Source organism: Salmo trutta, chromosome 1, assembly GCF_901001165.1.
Source record: "Salmo trutta chromosome 1, fSalTru1.1, whole genome shotgun sequence".
Lineage (NCBI taxonomy): Eukaryota > Metazoa > Chordata > Actinopteri > Salmoniformes > Salmonidae > Salmo > Salmo trutta.
In genome coordinates, this window is record NC_042957.1 from 29,702,813 (window position 1) to 29,719,951 (window position 17,139).

At 43.0% G+C, this 17,139-nt stretch overlaps 1 protein-coding gene across 3 annotated transcripts in view; it reads left to right on the plus strand.

Moving 5' to 3' along the window:
• Positions 1-899: 899 nt before the first annotated feature.
• The window catches only part of nkain2 (sodium/potassium transporting ATPase interacting 2), a 189,925-nt gene continuing 173,685 nt past the window's right edge, over positions 900-17,139 (plus strand). For all 3 annotated transcript variants that reach the window (XM_029752315.1, XM_029752325.1, XM_029752335.1), the window contains exon 1: positions 900-2,026. In XM_029752315.1, coding sequence (XP_029608175.1) covers positions 1,973-2,026 — 54 coding nt within the window. In that variant the 5' untranslated portion in view covers positions 900-1,972. The remainder of the gene's footprint in view (positions 2,027-17,139) is intronic.

Consider the following 17,139-nt stretch of genomic DNA (forward strand, 5'->3'; position numbering starts at 1 on the left):
TTCCCATCCTTCTCTATATCTCTGTATGTATCAGTTTCAGGGGTTATTCAAGGACAACGATTCTGAGATTACACTGGACGAGATATGCCAGTCTTCCATTTCTCTCTAAAAATCATTCCAAGGAGGATGTATGGATGCCACTAGTCATTACCCCCAGGATATCAGGCGGTAAATACATGATACTGTCACTCAAGATTACCAAGATAATTAAGCCATGTCATAAACACAGCTACTGTGTGTGTGTGTGTGTGTGTGTGTGTGTGTGTGTGTGTGTGTGTGTGTGTGTGTGTGTGTGTGTGTGTGTGTGTGTGAGAGAGAGAGAGAAAAAAAATATATATGGCAGAATGGCTGTCCTTGCCAATCAAGAGACATGCTGGGTGGAGAGTACACAATATGAGGGAAGAACAGGCCATTTTTCAGTACAATTTACTCCTTTGTGCATGTTATCAAAGGCCACTTTGGATTATATGTGATGGCTCAGTTGGTTGGGACAGCATGTTTTTGGATGAAAGTGTCTGCGAAAATAAGTTGGCCTCTTATTATAGCCTATATTATCACAAATGAAGGGTGGCATATGCCTATGCCATTTATTTGGCTTCATCAATAGGCTAACCTTTTAATTTAATTGACTTTTCGTTCTGGATGACTGACTGTCCATCATTGTGGCTCTGAATTCAATCCACCTATGATTTACAGGTGATGATTCAAATTATAATCACCTCAACTCCCTGCCATTGACTCCCACTGCGAATCGGAGCAGAGGGCTAATCCAGTGTATTCAGTGACGGCCAGGTCGTCAGCTGCGCTCTATATCGCATCTCTCTGGCTCATCGTGAGAAAGGAACCCAACCGCTTCCCTGTGGTGAATAACACTGCGTGCGGTTCATTCATTCTGGAGCGTCAGATGGTGGGGCTGGCGACCGTGCAACTTGCACCGCGTCTCTCTTTCGTCCCTCTTTTTACTGGACTGTCTGTGCTACCGACCATATATCCAGTATAGGACAGTCATGCTCTGTGTGTAAGCGAAAAATGTTTTATATCCAACAGGGGACAATCAGCGGTTATGAAATCCAGGCAACTGAGGATGCACAGCGCTGCTGAGGAGGACAGTAGTAGGACTCTGTTCAGCTCCACCGATATCGGACAACGACGGGAATTCTCATATTCGCGCTATGCCTCCTATTGAGAACGCGTATAGAAGGGAAATACAATAACGTCTGGCCGCTTTGGATTCTACTTTGTCCCTTTGACTTTCTGTGTGAAAAGTAAAGGGTGCTAGTTAGTTCAGTTGCACACTAGTACCCGAACAACCCGATAGTGGAGGGAGGAGCGATGAGAAGAACCCCATTGCCGTATACAACACTGGCTTGCTTTGTTTCTCAGCAAAGGACCCTTTCAGAAATAGGCTGATACTGTTCATTTCTTCAAGTGGCACTGTGTTTGGATACTGTTCTGCCTAATGCCGACTGGCACTTTATTCTGGACCATGTACAGTATGATCGAACATTAATTGTAAACGTTTTTCAGATTCTTTAATTCTAGTTTATGGATTATCCATGGACTGATCATTCAGACGTATAATAACCAGATCAAAATGCTGCTAATTGAGAGCTGACCGACTTTCTTAATTTTGTACATCTGGACATGTAATTCAAACTGTTCCAGTATTTGTTGAAATAGGATTATCAAATTGTTGAACCAATCATAATTGTCTTCATCTATTTCCGCTTGGATACCCGTCGATTGTAATATATACAAAAGTAAATACGGAGGGGAGTTTATTGGTATGTCAACAAGAATACAGCTTTGACTGAAAACCATCTGGAATTGTGGAATTGGACCTCCTGAAACGTACTCTGATGTAAAGTGCGGTCGCGTCATTGCAACTGCCCAGGCCAACAGCGCAGATATTTGGGGATTTGAGAGTTACAGTGACCCACGTGGAGCAGAGATACAAAGTGGACAGTACACCATGGGTTGTTGCAGTGGCAGATGCACGCTGGCCTTTATATGTGGCATGCAATTGGTGAGTTCATGATCTTAATGATTTTATGCATAATGGCTTTCTCTTGGGGCAGGCTGGTCTCATAGACTCGACGTAACATAGTATACGGGAGACTCAAATTATTATGAGACGTTACCTATGGTATAGTTACATAAGACAGAAGGTTACTTAAAGGAATACATTGGGATTTTGGCAACGAGGCCCTTTATCTACTTCCCCAGAGTCAGATGAACTAGTGGATAAAAAATGTATATCTCTGTGTCCAGTATGAAGGAAGTTAGAGGTAGTTTCACAAGCTAATAATAACTTGCGTTATCGCAATGACTTGAAGTCTATGGTTATCACTTTAAGGAAAAAACGAAAGGAGGGTGGTTGATCAGGGTGGATGGGTAAGCATATAACACTATTGTCTAGCAATCCAAAGGTAGCATGTTTGAATTTAATCACAGACAACTTTAGCATTTTAGCTAATTTGCAACTTTGCCACTACTTATTACTTTTTAGCTACTTTTGCAACTACTTAGCATGTTAGCTAACCATTATCCGCCCTTTAACCTAACCCCTAACCCTAACCTTAACCCTAACCCCTAGCCTAGCTAACGTTAGCCCCCTAGCTAACGTTAGCCACAATACATTGGAATTGTTTTTGAAGAAAATTGTGTACTGGGCACATACATTATGAAGAAAATAATTTGGTGGACACAACATTTATTTATTTATTTGTGTGCCCGACATGAATTTCGAATAAGTAATTTCTGTTTATTTCACCGTAATCTGTGATAATTTCAACACACTATCTGGCTAGTAAGGGGCCTCAAGGAGAAAAAATGGTCCAGCGTGGGGTCTCAAGGAAAAAAATGCCATGGCCATTTCTTGGTCCCAGTTCGACCCCGGCAAGAGGCATATACTCGGCTATTTGCCTCTCCAAAAAATACAGCCACACCCTCAATAGTCCACTTCACCTGACATTAGCCACTGAATCTGATTAAATTCTCCAGGTAACTTTGGCAAATCAGAATACAGCATCAGTTCCAGTAGCCTACATTTGAGTTGTTGATGACAGCATTATCAGCTGCATCCCATCTAATTCCACATTATTCCTACAGCCTTCTGTAATAAAACCTCAGCATGACTCAAGGTATTAGGCATTTCTAAATGTGACTACGGAAGGGAGCAATTCACAAACACCCCCCAGCCCCACCATTTCACCATGCTTCCCTGGCATCAGCCCCCAGTGGTACAGCTGGTAAGGAGCCTCTTGTGCGTGTAGTAAGTGAGCACCAGGAGGAGCAGTGTGAGCGCAAACCTTTGTGTAATTCAACACTCCAAATGATCTTATTCCCACTCTCCTCTGAGTTGTGATGATCAAATGATCCGCTTGAACTCTGAATTGTGGATTCGGTCATACTAGGCCACTGGCGATTTTTCCAGTTATTGGTTTAGGACAGAAGAGTTGACTTTTAGGATGGCATACCTGCAGTAGGCTGTAGTGAAATGACCAGCTAGTACCCTCATGCATCTCCCAATAGCAACCTGGACTCAGGGGTAGCGTAACATAGTAAATGAAAATTCAGGACTCTCAAATTAGTAAGATATGTTAAGTTGGTATTAATATGTGGATGTCGATCGTAAATTTCGTATGATATGTTATGCATTACAATTCATTCAAAATGGTACGAAGTATACATGATATGTATGATATGTTACAAATTCAATTGAGGTGGTTAACGTTAACTTGGCTAAGGGTTAAGGTTAGGGACAATGTTAGAGCTAGGGGATAAAATAAAATGTTATTCATCACATGCTTCGTAAACATCTGATGTAGACTAACAGTGAAATGCTTACTCACAGGCCTTTCTCAACAATGAGAAAGAACAGAAAAATAATATTAAAGTAAAACGTGTAATAATAAAATGTATAATAAATACACAATGAGTCACAATAACTTGGCTTTATACACGAGGTACCAGTACCAAGTTGATGTGCTGGGGTACGAGGTAATTGAGGTAGATATGTACATATAACTAGGAATAAAGTGACAGATAGTAAACAGTAACAGTTGTGTATGTGACGACAGGAAAAAAAAAGTGCAAAAAGGGTCAATGCAGATTGTCCGGGTAGCTATTTGGTTAAAGGGACACTTTGGGATTTTGGCAATGAGGCCCTTTATCTACTTAACCAGAGTCAGATGAATTCATGGATACCATTTTTATGTCCAGTATGAAGGAAGTTAAAGGTAGTTTTGGGAGCCAATTCCAACCAGCGTTGACTGGAAATGACTCATCCGCTACCAATGTAAGTAGTTGCAAAGTTGCAAACATACAGTACCAGTCAAAAGTTCGGACACACCTACTCATTGCAGGGTTTATTTATTTATTTATTTTTACTATTTCCTACATTGTAGAATAATAGTGAAGACATCAAAACTATGAAATAACACATATGGAGTCATGTAGTAACCAAAAAAGTGTTAAACAAATCAAAATATATTTGAGATTCTTCAAAGTAGCCACCCTTTGCCTTGTTGACAGCTTTGCACACTCTTGGCATTCTCTCAACCAGCTTCACGAAGTAGTCACCTGGAATGCATTTCAATTAACAGGTGTGCCTTGTTAAAAGTTCATTTGTGGAATGTCATTCCTTCTTAATGTGTTTGAGCCAATCAGTTGTGGTGTGATGGAAGGCAGGGTTGGTATACAGAAGATAGCCTTATTGGTAAAAGACCAAGTCCATATTATGGCAAGAACAGCTCAAATAAGCAAAGAGAAATGACAGTCCATCATTATTTTAAGACATGAAGGTCAGTAAATACGGAACATTTCAACAACTTTTAAAGTTTCTTCAAGTGCAGTCGCAAAAACCATCAGCACTATGATGAAACTGGCTCTCATGAGGACCGCCACAGGAGAGGAAGACCTATAGTTACCTCTGCTGCAGAGGATAAGTTAATTAGAGTTAACTGCACCTCAGAGGAGACTGTGTGAATCAGGCCTTCATGGTCGAATTGCTTAAAAGACATCACAGCTAAAGGACACCAATATGAAGAAGAGACTTGCTTGGGCCAAGAAACACGAGCAATGGACATTAGACCAGTGGAAATCTGTCCTTTGGTCTGATTTGTCCAAATGTGAGATTTTTGGTTCCAACCACCGTGTCTTTGTGATATGCAGAGTAGGTGAACTGATGATCTCCACATTTGTGGTTCCCACCGTGAAGCATGGAGGAGGAGGTGTGATGGTGTGGGGATGCTTTGCTGGTGACAATGTCTGTGATTTATTTATAATTCAAGGCACACTAAACTAGCATTGCTACCACTGCATTCTGCGGCGATACGCCATCCCATCTGGTTTGCGCTTAGTGGGACTATCATTTTTCAACAGCACAATGATCCAACACACCTCCAGGTTGTATAAGGGCTAGTTGACCCAGGAGAGTGATGGAGTGCTGCATCAGATGACCTGGCCTCCACAATCCCCAGACCTCAACCCGATTGAGATGGTTTGGGATGGGTTGGACCGCAGAGTGAAGGAAAAGCAGCCAACAAGTGCTCAGTTTAAGTGGGAACTCCTTCAAGACTGTTGGAAAAGCATATCTCATGAAGCAGGTTGAGAGAATGCCAAGAGTGTGCAAAGCTGTCATCAAGGCAAAGGGTGGCTACTTTGAAGAATCTCAAATATAAAATATATTTTGATTTGTTGAACACTTTTTTTGTTTATTACATGATTCCATATGTGTTATTTCATAGCCTTGATGTCATCGCTATTTTTCTACAACGTAGAAAATAGTAAAAAAAAATTAAAACTGGCATGTTTAGGTGTGTCCAAACTTTTGACTGGTACTGTATATACACTGCTCAAAAAATAAAGGGAACACTTAAACAGCACAATGTAAATCCAAGTCAATCACACTTCTGTGAAATCAAACTGTCCACTTACGAAGCAACACTGATTGACAATAAATTTCACATGCTGTTGTGCAAATGGAATAGACAACAGGTGGAAATTATAGGCAATTAGCAAGACACCCCCAATAAAGGAGTGGTTCTGCAGGTGGGGACCACAGACCACTTCTCAGTTCCTATGCTTCCTGGCTGATGTTTTGGTCACTTTTGAATGCTGGCGGTGCTTTCACTCTAGTGGTAGCATGAGACTGAGTCTACAACCCACACAAGTGGCTCAGGTAGTGCAGCTCATCCAGGATGGCACATCAATGCGAACTTTGGCAAGAAGGTTTGCTGTGTCTGTCAGCGTAGTGTCCAGAGCATGGAGGCGCTACCAGGAGACAGGCCAGTACATCAGGAGATGTGGAGGAGGCCGTAGGAGGGCAACAACCCAGCAGCAGGACCGCTACCTCCGCCTTTGTGCAAGGAGGAGCAGGAGAAGCACTGCCAGAGCCCTGCAAAATGACCTCCAGCAGGCCACAAATGTGCATGTGTCTGCTCAAACGGTCAGAAACAGACTCCATGAGGGTGGTATGAGGGCCCGACGTCCACAGGTGGGGGTTGTGCTTACAGCCCAACACCGTGCAGGAAGTTTGGCATTTGCCAGAGAACACCAAGATTGGCAAATTCGCCACTGGCGCCCTGTGCTCTTCACAGATGAAAGCAGGTTCACACTGAGCACATGTGACAGACGTGACAGAGTCTGGAGACGCCGTGGAGAACGTTCTGCTGCCTGCAACATCCTCCAGCATGACCGGTTTGGCGGTGGGTCAGTCATGGTGTGGGGTGGCATTTCTTTGGGGGGCCGCACAGCCCTCAATGTGCTCGCCAGAGGTAGCCTGACTGCCATTAGGTACCGAGATGAGATCCTCAGACCCCTTGTGAGACCATATGCTGGTGCGGTTGGCCCTGGGTTCCTCCTAATGCAAGACAATGCTAGACCTCATGTGGCTGGAGTGTGTCAGCAGTTCCTGCAAGAGAAAGGCATTGAAGCTATGGATTGGCCCGCCCGTTCCCCAGACCTGAATCCAATTGAGCACATCTGGGACATCATGTCTCGCTCCATCCACCAACGCCACGTTGCACCACAGACTGTCCAGGAGTTGGCGGATGCTTTAGTCCAGGTCTGGGAGGAGATCCCTCAGGAGACCATCCGCCACCTCATCAGGAGCATGCCCAGGCGTTGTAGGGAGGTCATACAGGCACGTGGAGGCCACACACACTACTGAGCCTCATTTTGACTTGTTTTAAGGACATTACATCAAAGTTGGATCAGCCTGTAGTGTGGTTTTCCACTTTAATTTTGTGTGACTCCAAATCCAGACCTCCATGGGTTGATAAATTGGATTTCCATTGATTATTTTTGTGTGATTTTGTTGTCAGCACATTCAACTATGTAAAGAAAAAAGTATTTAATAAGATTATTTCTTTCATTCAGATCTAGGATGTGTTGTTTAAGTGTTCCCTTTATTTTTTTGAGCAGTATATTTGATCAAATATAGAATTGTACCTTTACTGCTACAGCCCATAAAAACACATTGAATAACACATTCAAAAATTGTAAAACAAACAGACCAAAAAATAAATCATGAGGAACAAGGTTTTGAAGTGACTGTCCTATATCTAGGAGTTATAAGAAAGGTCAGGAAATAATATTTAACCCCTTTTTTTGTTGGTCCTGTGACACTTGGGGGTCGTAGAACAAAACAGAGAACACTACCCCTTTCCATAGTGGGGTCATATTCGTTTGTATCCCAAACCTTTCAGACCTTTTCATGAGAAGACTGATTTTTGGGATTTCTCCTGGTCTGACAAACAGTGCTGTAGCTCTGCCACTTTCCACGGCAGATGCTGAAGGTCGACATAGGTGGGTCCGGTGGATTGAGACGCAGATGCGTTGGATTGAGAAGCAGCCCAAGCAGATATCTCTAGCTTAAACAGACGGCTTTTGATCGGGATGTTTTTATTATTTTAATTAGATTGACACATGGGTGCATCAATCGACTCTAGGTGTTTTTGAGTAACCTAATGCCTTCATCTGTGATTGAAATGCACTGTATACAAAATCGTATGGTGGAGGGGAATATTGTTTTCATTAAAACACTCATTGCTGTACTATAGCCTACTCAGCCAAATGCAGGTTAGATTTCAAGGAACCAGATTATATATATATATTTTTTTTATTTCCCCTTTATTTAACCAGGGAGGCTAGTTGAGAACAAATTCTCATTTGCAACTGCGACCTGGCCAAGATAAAGCATAGCAATTCGACACATACAACAACACAGAGTTACACATGGAATAAACAAAACATACAGTCAATAATACAGTAGAACAAAAGAAAACAAAAAGTCTATATATAGTGAGTGCAAATGAGGTAGGATAAGGGAGTTAAGGCAATAAATAGGCCATGGTGGCGAAGTAATTACAATATAGCAATTAAACACTGGAATGGTAGATGTGCAGAAGATGAATGTGCAGGTAGGGATACTGGGGTGCAAAGGAGCAAGATAAATAAATAAATACAGTATGGGGATGAGGTAGGTAGATAGATGGGCTGTTTACAGATGGGCTATGTACAGGTGCAGTGTTCTGTGAGCTGCTCTGACAGCTGGTGCTTAAAGCTATTGAGGGAGATATGAGTCTCCAGCTTCAGAGATGTTTGCAGTTCGTTCCAGTCATTGGCAGCAGAGAACTGGAAGGAAAGACGACCAAAGGAGGAATTGGCTTTGGGGGTGACCAGTGAGATATACCTGCTGGAGTGCGTGCTACAAGTGGGTGATGCTATGGTGACCAGTGAGCTGAGATAAGGCGGAGCTTTACCTTGCAGAGACTTGTAGATAACCTGTAGCCAGTGGGTTTGGCAACGAGAATGAAGCGAGGGCCAACCAACGAGAACGTACAGGTCACAATGGTGGGTAGTGTATGGGGCTTTGGTGACAAAACAGATGGCACTGTGATAGACTGCATCCAATTTGTTGAGTAGAGTGTTTAAGGCTATTTTATAGATGACATCACCGAAGTCGAGGATCGGTAGGATGGTCAGTTTTACGAGGGTATGTTTGGCAGCATGAGTGAAGGATGCTTTGTTGCGATATAGGAAGCCGATTCTAGATTTATTTTTGGATTGGAGATGCTTAATGTGAGTCTGGAAGGAGAGTTTACAGTCTAACCAGACACCTAGGTATTTGTAGTTGTCCACGTATTCTAAGTCAGAGCCATCCAGAGTAGTGATGCTGGACGGGCGAGCAGGTGCGGGCAGTGATCGATTGAATAGCATGCATTTAGTTTTACTTGCGTTTAAGAGTAGTTGGAGGCCACGGAAGGAGAATTGTATGGCATTGAAGCTCGTCTGGAGGTTAGTTAACACTGTGTCCAAAGAGGGGCCAGAAGTATACAGAATGGTGTCGTCTGCATAGAGGTGGATCAGAGACTCACCAGCAGCAAGAGCGACATCATTGATGTATACAAAGAAGAGAGTTGGCCCAAGAATTGAACCCTGTGGCACCCCCATAGAGACTGCCAGAGGTCCGGACAACAGGCCCTCCGATTTGACACACTGAACTCTATCAGAGAAGTAGTTGGTAAACCAAGCGAGGCAATCTTTTGAGAAACCAAGGCTGTCGAGTCTGCCAATAAGAATGTGGTGATTGACAGAGTCGAAAGCCTTGGCCAGGTCGATGAATACGGCTGCACAGTAATGTCTCTTATCGATGGCGGTTATGATATTGTTTAGGACCTTGAGCGTGACTGAGGTGCACCCATGACCAGCTCTGAAACCAGATTGCATAGCGGAGAAGGTACGGTGGGATTCGAAATGGTCGGTAATCTGTTTGTTAACTTGGCTTTCAAAGACCTTAGAAAGACAGGGTAGGATAGATTTGGGTCTGTAGCAGTTTGGGTCTAGAGTGTCACCCCCTTTGAAAAGGGGGATGACCACGCAGCTTTCCAATCTTTGGGAATCTCAGACGATACGAAAGAGAGGTTGAATAGGCTAGTAATAGGGGTTGCAACAATTTCGGCAGATCATTTTAGAAAGAGAGGGCCCAGATTGTCTAGCCCGGCTGATTTGTAGGGGTCCAGATTTTGCAGCTCTTTCAGATCAGCTATCTGGATTTGGGTGAAGGAGAAATGGCAGGGGTAGGGGTAGCCAGGTGGAAAGCATGGCCAGCCGTAGAGAAATGCTTATTGAAATTCTCAATTATAGTGGATTTATCGGTGGTAACAGTGTTTCTTAGCCTCTGAGCAGTGGGCAGCTGGGAGGTGGTGCTCTTATTCTCCATGGTCTTTACAGTGTCCCAGAACATTTTTGAGTTAGTACTACAGGATGCAAATTTATGTTTGAAAAATCTAGCCTTAGCTATCCTAACTGCCTGTGTATATTTGTTCCTAACTTCCCTGAAAAGTTGCATATCACGGGGGCTATTCGGTGCAGAATGCCACAGGATGTTTTTGTGCTGGTCAAGGGCAGACAGGTCTGGAGTGAACCAAGGACTATATCTATTCCTAGTTCTACATTTTTTGAATGGGGCATGCTTATTTAAGATGGTGAGAAAGGCACTTTTAAAGAATAGCCAGGCATCATCTACTGACGGGATGAGGTCAATGTCATTCCAGGATACCCCGGCCAGGTCGATTAGAAAGGCCTGCTCGCAGTAGTGTTTTAGGGAGCGTTTGACAGTGATGAGGGGTGGTCGTTTGGTCGCAGACCCATTACGGATGCAAGCAATGAGTCAGTGATCGCTGAGATCTTGATTGAAAACAGCAGAGGTGTATTTGGAGGGCGAGTTAGTTAGGATGACATCTATGAGGGAGGCCGTGTTTACGGATTTGGGGTTGTACCTGGTAGGTTCATTGATAATTTGTGTGAGATTGAGGGCATCAAGCTTAGATTGTAGGATTCAAGCTTAGATTGTAGGATGGCCGGGGTGTTAAGCATGTCCCAGTTTAGGTCACCTAGTAGCACGAGCTCAGAAGATAGATGGGGGGCAATCAATTCACATATGGTATCGAGGGCACAGCTGGGGGCAGAGGGAGGTCTATAGCAAGCGGCAACAGTGAGAGACTTGTTTCTGGAAAGGTGAATTTTTAGAAGTAGAAGCTCTAATTTTTGGGGTACAGACTTGGATAGTAATACAGAACTCTGCAGGCTATCTTTGCAGTAGATTGCAACACCGCCCCCTTTGGCAGTTCTATCTTGGCGGAAAATGTTATAGTTAGCGATGGAGATTTCAGGTTTTTGATGGTTTTCCAAAGATAGGATTCAGACACGGCTAAGACATCCGGGTTGGCAGAGTGTGCTAAAGCAGTGAGTAAAACAAACTTAGGGAGTAGGCTTCTAATGGTAACATGCATGAAAGCAAGGCTTTTACGGTTACAGAAGTCAACAAATGAGAGCACCTGGGGAGTGGGAGTGGAGCTAGTCACTGCTGGGCCTGGATTAACCTCTACATCACCAGAGGAACAGAGGTGAAGTAGGATAAGGGTACGGCTAAAGGCTATACGAACTGGCCGTATAGCACGTTTGGAACAGAGAATAAAAGGAGCAGGTTTGTGAGCACGATAGCATCGATTAAAGGCATAGTGTACAGACAAAGGTAAGGTAGGATGTGAGTACATTGGAGGTAAACCTAGACATTCAGTAATGATGAGAGAGATATAGTCTCTAGAGACGTTTAAACCAGGTGATGTCATCGCATATGTAGGAGGTGGAACAACATTGTTGGATAAGGCATATTGAGCAGGGCTAGAGGCTCTACAATGAAATAAGACAGTAATCACTAACCAGGACAGTAATGGATGAGGCATATTGATATTAGAGAGAGGCATGCGTAGCCAAGTGAACATATGGGTCCAGTGAGTGGTTGGGCTGACTGGGGACACGGCGATTCAGACAGTTAGCAGGCCGATGCTAACAAGCTAACAGTTAGTAGGCCGGGGCTAAACAAGCTAGCAGTTAGCAGACCGGGGCTGGCAAGCTAGTAGTTCGTAGACCGGGTTAGCAAGCAAGCAGTTAGCAGACCGGGGCTAGCAGCTAGCAGACCGGGGCAGGCAAGCTAGCAGTTAGCAGACCGAGGCAAGCAAGCTAGCAGTTAGCAGACCGGGGCTAGCAAGTTAGCCTTTGGGGGACATCGCGATGGGGGTAAGTCTGTTTTTTTGCCTCTACATGCGGTGACATCGATAGACCAGTCGTGGAATTATCAGGGTTCCAAGTAGCTCTAGGTAGCTAGCAGGCCGCGGTTAGCAGAATGGGCATTCAGCGGACGTCGCGCCTGAGGGGCCTGATTGGAATCCTCAGGCAGATTATGTCGGTATTCCAGTCGTAGAGGATCGGCGGGGTTCCGTACCCCGTATCGTCAGTAGAAGGGGTCCGGATATTGTTGCCCAGGAGTGGGCTTCGGTGGTAGCACAGGAGCCATGGCCCGGGCTAGCTTCAGACTAATTGGATCTTGCTCCGGAATGGAAACGCTAGCCAGGAGAAGTCACCCGGGATTGCGGTTAGCTAGTTGCGAAGATCCAGATGAAAATGTTCAGAGTTTGCGGTAGGAATCCGGGGATATGGAGAAAAAATATATATATATAGGTCCGTTATGCTCTGGTTTGAGTCATGTTGTTCGAACTGGCGAGAGCTTTCTGAGCTAAAGGTTAGCTGATGACCGCTAGCAATGGTTTGCTGACTGATAGCTGGTAGGTAGTTAGCTGGCTAGCTTTAGTTGAGGGATTCCAGATCTGAAGTAAATAGAATTACTATAGAAAAAAAACAGATCCACGCCACATTGGTCCAGGCAAGTTCCTTTGAGCTGCATGGCCAATGTCATTATTTTGGTGATCAGCCTCCATATGAAACTATAGGTCCTATTATAACAAGGTGTTGCATGAGTAGGCTACTATCTCTCATTCCATGTATGTCACAATGTGTCCTATAGACTACAGTGACTCACTGTCACTTAACTGATAGTAGATGGTGGTGACAATGTCAACACCATCCACCAGCTGGTACATATGATGAATCACCCTTGCGTGATGGGTCACATGACATTTGCCAAGTCTTGTTCAGCACACCCCTTAAGAATGTGCAGATGGCTATTTTGTGTGTACAGTATGTGTGTATGTGTACATTAGTAATGCATGAGTTGACTCATAATCCACAGTCCCCGTGGTTATAGCCGCAGGGCGGGCATTTTTAGAGTCATGATGGGTGGGTGGGTTGAATAAAGAGAAAACAATACCTTAAAAAATCCATAAATGTATCATTCTTGTGCAATTTATATCTTTTTTTAACAATTTCCTTAAATTATGTTAAGCTATCTGGCATTAGTGTGTAAGCCTAAGCTTTAAGGCATAACTGTATGCTCGCCAAATAGCCTACCAGCCAATTGCCAAATGCTTTTGGGAAGGGCAGAAAAAGTTAATGTCGATCCACGGAGGCAAAAAGAATGATGTCGGAGTTTAATTCAATAAGAGAAAAGCAGTGAAATGGAGAGTTGAAAATAAAGAGAAAGGGGGGACAGAAAAGTCATGTTTGGGAAAGATTTGGTGAAGTGCTAAAATAGGATGATAGCAGCAGGATATGTTATATGTTATACAAATTCGACAGTCACAAGAAGGGGACTTCAAACACTGTAAGCCTATGGCACGTCAAGGGAACTGTAGCCTACTGTTCAGATGGGTCGAATGGAAACTGAACTCTGGACACTGACTGTAGGTCTATAACCTCTCAAGTAGCCTTAATATTAACTCCTGCAGAATTAATAATTTCTTGCAGTAAAATTATACAGGGACAAGAGTGGAAAAATATTATTTATTTCTTTTAGCATCTTGAGAGAATGTGAATATGCAATTAGATACCATCTGTAGAGGCGCTGCCTTTATCAGCATCATAAAAGCTGATCGTATTTCAACCACAAAATATGCATCCAAGCCAAACTGAAATCTTATCAGAAACATGTTTGGTCGTTTTAACAGCTTTCTATTTCCTTTCAACCAGTCATTTGCAACTGATGTCGTTTGGAAATTTTGCACCGAAAATCTTTTCAGTTTTTTTTGTTATTGCATTTTATCCCCAGTCCCTGAAAGAAGCAGAGATGACAGAGAACATTACTGATGTTAACTAGATTGAAGAATACATTCTATTGATTTATAACATTATTCTGGTGAGCAAGGGTTTATTTAGTCTTCTATGGCAAAATATAATGACTGAAGAGAAACTGCATGTATCTAATTATAGACAAGTTTATAGACAAAAAAATTATAGGCAGAAACATATATAAATCAGGCAAACATTATTCCGCCGTCTCTGCCTGTAGTCTACATCCCATTTTCTATATTAGCTGGTTAGGGTTGGGTGTGTGCCTCAGATTTTCATCTTTATCACATATAGTCGGGTGGTTGCGGATGGGTTATTAGCAATTGTGGGCGGGTGAACAAACAGTTGACCCGAGCAGTAGTGTACATGTCTTATAGCCGGGCGGCTGTTAGAGAGACTCAGCCTAGGCGCAGTGGGCGAAGCCACCCCCTGAAGTCTGTTAATTACAACTCCCAGTCTTCCTAGCTGGAGACCTAGCATTCGGTCTGCTCTGGTCACATTGTTAGCAGACTGCTGTGCTTTTACAGAACATGATGAGCCACCTCCTTTCAAAAAGGCTTTTAGGCTTCTCTCGGCACCAACTATGTTTGGTTGTAGTGAAAAAGTCTGCCTATGTTTAACTTTAAGTTTATTTAAACTTTTCGCATGTTCTGATGAATAATGTAAGCAGTAGGCTCCACAGACACTGGGTACCTGTTCTGTACAATGATTGATGTTTGAAGTGGGAAATAGTTTGAGGAGGTACCACAGGACAGCTGTGTCCGAGAGCCCACACTGGAGTTGTTCTGATCGCACTGACACCATGTCCAGCCTCACCCACAGATACCCCTGTGATCAATGAACTCTCATGCACACAGAGCTGGAGATAACCTTTCCCAATCCCCCTGACTGCATCCAGCCAGACACTCCTTCTGTCATGTGTAGCCTATCTACAGCCCTGCTTGCTCCCCAACACTGATCCATCAGTGTTTCAAAGCACTGCTGCGGTGTCTTAAAGCTGGAGTAGGAATGCATCCTCATCCACTGGGCCGCTTTTAGCAGCGGCTACATTTAGTATTTCGTTAATGCTCTGAAGCAGCAGCTGGAATTTATAAACACTTGTGGGCATGCTCTCTAATTTCCTCCCAGAAAATGTCTCCTCCAGTCGTTAGGAAAGCCCTGTTAGGCTTATTTAATCATCTGTGCTTTTCCCTTTACCTCGAGCTGACTGCTTGACCTTGGCTGATGTCAGAACTTGTAAACAGTTTTGTAAACCGTTTGATGTGTATTCATATAGAATAGGAATTATGCACCAAAACAATAGGCTACATAAGTATTGCAATATTTATGCATGCGCCTTGATTAGACCATTTGAACGTAACAATTTATCATACTGGGTCTTTCAAGCATTACCTCTCACTTAGTAGATTTGTAAACACAACACTCAAACAACCCAGAAGAAATGCTCTCGTGCTCTCAAAGTGACTTCAAATGGACTTCAAATGGACAATGTGTTACCCAACAATATGATCCATGCTAAATAACCATGACGAAAAGCTTTTAAAAGTGTTAATAAACTCAGTTGCGTTTTTCTTTTTTTTTTGTGCTTCAAACCGTGTTTCAGAATGGATGTTAATATGATGCTAATTCCCACAGAAGACTGAGCAAGGATTAAAAAGAGATCGTGCTGTTCAAGTGTATCTGACATTTATCAATTTATGAAAAACGAACAAGACCTGTTCATGTTTTTTCTAATCATGACATAATGCAGGGATTATTTACCTATTTTGATCCTGCTTTTGATTCTCTCAGATATAATTCAGTTTTCATTCATTACCCCATCGCGTGCAAATTGAATTGCCATAGTTTACAGGATATTTCCTCTACCACGAGGCTATTTTTGAGACAACTCAAGTTAGCTTCACACTACATCAGTTATCACTATTAATGTCACATTGCTGGTATGTTCCACTGAAAATAGCTTCACATCAGTTTTCATATGTGATAGTACTTGAACACAGGGGCGTAACTTTCACTGGGGACGAGGGGGGGACATGTCTCCCCCAGGGGCGAAAATCTGATATCAACTTTGGAGGGGACAATTACATTACATTTTCTCAAGAGAAATTCCTGAGGGGGACACCAAAAGTAGTGCTGTAACACATAGCCTACATTGTAATATGGTAAATGTATATTGAGGAACCAAAGAAATAAGGTGTTTGCCGTACTCCTAACTACCGGTACCCCAAACTACACAACTAATCACAACAGCAATACCATTGCCTTTAACAAATCTTAGTTCAGTCACCAGTTTAAGTTGAGAGTGGGGGTATCCATGGCATTTCCCAATTATGTTCCTATTTTACAAGTAAAAAAAAATGGAGAACCTTTCATAATGTTGCCAAACAAAGACTCAACAAACTTACCCGAGACTCCCTGTCTCTGCCAGTCTGTCCCTGCATATCTGTCCCCAACTCTGCTGTCTGTGTGCCATCTGTTGCCTGCTCTGCCTAATGACATCATTGTGAGACATTTCCATTAGAATTTCATTTCTTTCTTATGAACATTTTATCAACTAGTCTTTGAGATATTAGGCTACTAGGGTTCTTACTTTGCGTTTTGGTGTACTGAAAAATACTCTGATGTCCGTCTTTTAATTTTCTGCCATTTTTCTACCTGGCTGGCTACACACACACACAGTGTGTAGGTTATTTACAGTAGGAGATGGGCTTCTATCATCTTACCTTTTATCATTCTATTTGGGCTTCGATCTAAAAGGTAGCTAGCAAATGTGAAACGGATTAAAATGACAAGAGTTGACAGCTGTATGAGTTCACCATTTACACAACATATGCTGCAACCTTTTGTAATTTTAATAGTTTGTTTCATATTGGCTGGCTTCCAACAATAGCTGAATTTGCAAAGCTAGCGAGCACCAGTTCCGTTTCAGTGGTGTTTGCTATAATCTTTGCTACCCGGGTTAAATAAAGGTGAAATAAAATAAATAAATAAAATTTTCTCAGCTGCCAGTCATTGGCAGCTGAGAACTGGAAGGAGAGACGACCAAAGGAGGAGTTGGCTTTAGGGGTGACCAGAGAGATATACCTGCTGGAGCGCGTGCTACAGGTG